The sequence below is a fragment of the Octopus bimaculoides genome, chromosome 9, assembly GCF_001194135.2.
Source record: "Octopus bimaculoides isolate UCB-OBI-ISO-001 chromosome 9, ASM119413v2, whole genome shotgun sequence".
Taxonomy (NCBI): domain Eukaryota; kingdom Metazoa; phylum Mollusca; class Cephalopoda; order Octopoda; family Octopodidae; genus Octopus; species Octopus bimaculoides.
The window spans coordinates 3,286,762-3,289,706 of NC_068989.1; the positions used below are offsets into that span (position 1 = coordinate 3,286,762).

At 39.8% G+C, this 2,945-nt stretch overlaps 1 protein-coding gene across 1 annotated transcript in view; it reads right to left on the minus strand.

The window, feature by feature from the left end:
* LOC106869147 (5'-AMP-activated protein kinase subunit gamma-1) overlaps positions 1 to 2,626 on the minus strand; it is a 486,366-nt gene extending 483,740 nt beyond the window's left edge. The window contains exon 1 of the mRNA XM_052970373.1: positions 2,493 to 2,626. Within this exon, the coding sequence (XP_052826333.1) occupies positions 2,493 to 2,561 (69 nt within the window). The 5' untranslated portion in view covers positions 2,562 to 2,626. The remainder of the gene's footprint in view (positions 1 to 2,492) is intronic.
* Between the last annotated feature and the right edge of the window lie 319 nt (positions 2,627 to 2,945).

Consider the following 2,945-nt stretch of genomic DNA (forward strand, 5'->3'; position numbering starts at 1 on the left):
ATATATATATATATATATATATATATATACGATGGGCTTCTTTCAGTTTCCATCTACCAAATCCACTCACAAGGCTTTGGTCAGCCTGAAGCTATAGTAGAAGATACTTGCCCAGGGTGCCACAGTGGGACTGAACCCAGAATTATGTGGTTGGGAAGCAAGCTTCTTATTTCTTCACTGCCCACAAGGGGCTACACACAGTGGGGACGAACAAGGACAGACAAACGGATTACGTCGATTATATCGACCCCAGTGCGTAACTGGTACTTATTTAATCGACCCTGAAAGGATGAAAGATAAAGTCAGCCTCGGTGGAATTTGAACTCAGAATATAGCGGCAGACGAAATACCGCTAAGCATCTCACCTCTCACCACACAGCCCACGCCTGTGCCTATATATATAAATATATATATATATACACACAGGGCCAGCTCAAGGTACCAGCAACTCAGGCAGTTACCCGGGGCACCATGTGCTAGTGGGGAACCAAGGAGGGCGTGACAAAGACAAAGAAATTTCCATGACTGTCAGCTTGTACATGTTGAAGTTAAACTTGCCCGGCACACCACCAACCCTAGGGATAGCCCTGTGTGTGTATTTATATATATGTGTGTATGTGTGTATTATATATATGTATGTGTGTATTTATATATATGTGTGTATATGTGTCTATCTGTGGATGAGTGTGGGTGTGTGTGTTCATTCTAACATGTAAGCTGACCACACAGAAGCAAGACACACGCAAAGAAATATTATATTGCAAACTTGCTCTGAATGATTCCAACACAGAACTGAAGAACTAAACAGATGCTGAAACGGTGCTTTGGCAGGATACAAACGTAATTTTCCAGTTCAGTGAGAATGTGGAGGATGAGTGTGTCTGTTATTATTTTATTCTCTGTATTCATTGGAAGGCTTTGTGAGTAGATTCTGTGGATGGAAACTGAAAGAAGCCTGTGTGTGAGTGAGAGTGTATGTACGTTAGTGTTTCCTTGTCTTGACAATGATGTGATTGTTCGAAATGAATGTCATTCATTTCTAATATTTTGCTAAAAACATATCTGACCATGGGCAGGTATTATTATCTTCCTTGGAAGCATACAAGTGTTAGCAACAGGAAGGGCATCCAACTTCAGAAACTCCATTTGAGCCATACAGGTATGGAAGAGTGGATTCTAAAACAATGATGATGATGATGATGATGATGATCTGTGGCTAACAACTCTTACACCCAATCCACATGGCCATCCCACGTGTTCCTCACAGTAAAGAACTCTCCTCACAATGGCAGCTGTTTCTTTTCCTCTCAGCACAGCAACATGTCAATTGGTTGGTTTGACAGAGGAGGGGGGAGTGACAGTCAGTGGTAGGAGTATGAGGTGAGATAGAGAGGAAGTGGGTGACACAAGAGAAGAAGTAGGAGGAGGACAAGAGCAAGTATAGTGAGAGGGTGAAGGAGGAAATAGGAGAGAGACTAAGTAGGAGGAGAGTAAGGTGAAGTGAGGGTGAGTGGGAGGAGGATCAGGTTGAATGAGAGAGAGAGAGAGAGAGGGAATTGGTAAATGGAGACAAGTGAGGAAAATGGGAGGGTCAGTGAGAGGAGAGCCAGATAAAGGGATTAAGACAGTGTGTCCCTTTTATTTTGTTGGTTGCACATCTTGGGAATTCATTATCCAATGGGTCCCTTTAATATTTTAAGGAAGTTGATTTGAGGGAGATTTCTCTATTGTTTCTAGCAGGTCAGGTGTCTTCATTTACAACTCAATCGACCAGGCTTAACTAAGAGATAAGTATTTATTGACAATTGACCCAATGTAATGTTAAGGATTTGGCAGAAACTATGTAGGCCCCTCTGATAATCAGTGTAACATATTAATTAATTGGGACTTGACAATTAAGGAGAAAAATCATGGATCTCCTCTCTCTCGGTTTCAATAATGAGTTCTGAGTTATACAATCAATTGAACTCATCAAATTTGGATATAGATTGGCAAGTATTCTACAGGCATACATACCCTAAATGGGATTTTCAGTTTGGATCAGTGTAATAAAGTTGGCCCTTTGAGCCACGGGTACCATCTGTCCAGCAAACTGTCACACAGTTTCATCCAGTTTCATTCATGAAGCTTAAGTCAGCTTGAAACTATGGTAAAATACTTGTACAAGATTCCACACAGTGGAATTGAACCCAGGACTTTGTGATTGGGAAGCAAACTTCTAAACTGCTCAACTAAGTCTGTGTCCAGATGAGAAAGATCCAAGGAAAAGTTACACAAAATGGAATAAAAAAAAGACTCAAATAAAACCAAAGCGTTCAGACAGAAAGATGTGTAATTTGGGTAAAGGAAAAATGTGTAATTTGGGTGGGAAATGTGTGTAATTTGGGCAGAGAAAGTGTGTAATGTGTGTGGTTTCTGTAAAGGAAAAATGTGATTCAGTTGGGGAAAGCAGAAAAAGCAAGTTAAATATTACAGAGCCTCTTATTACTCACCGATTTCCCAAGGTCTTTTACAAAATGGTACTTCAAAAGTGACTTTCTCATGTCGTGTATATAATCCATGTTTGTCTTTTTACCAATATTCTTTGGCACAGCACAAAATAGAAATATCAAAGTTCCCTTTATATATCTGTGTGGGGGTAAATGTACACAGAACTTCTGAGAGTTTCCAAAATTTCTTCAGGTTGCCGTAGCAACCTCAGTATGTCTCTTTTTCTCACTCCAATCACTATACAGGAAGCACGTGTTTAGTAATCTCTCTCTTTCACTCTCTCTCTCTTTTCTCTCTCTCTCTATCATGCACACACACACATATATAAATACATATATATTATCATACAAATTTACAATATATATACATACACACGCTTACTATATCACTTTCTCAGTTTCTTAATCTAAGTATGTAAGCATCTCTCTCTCTTTCGCTTTCTCTCAGACCCACAC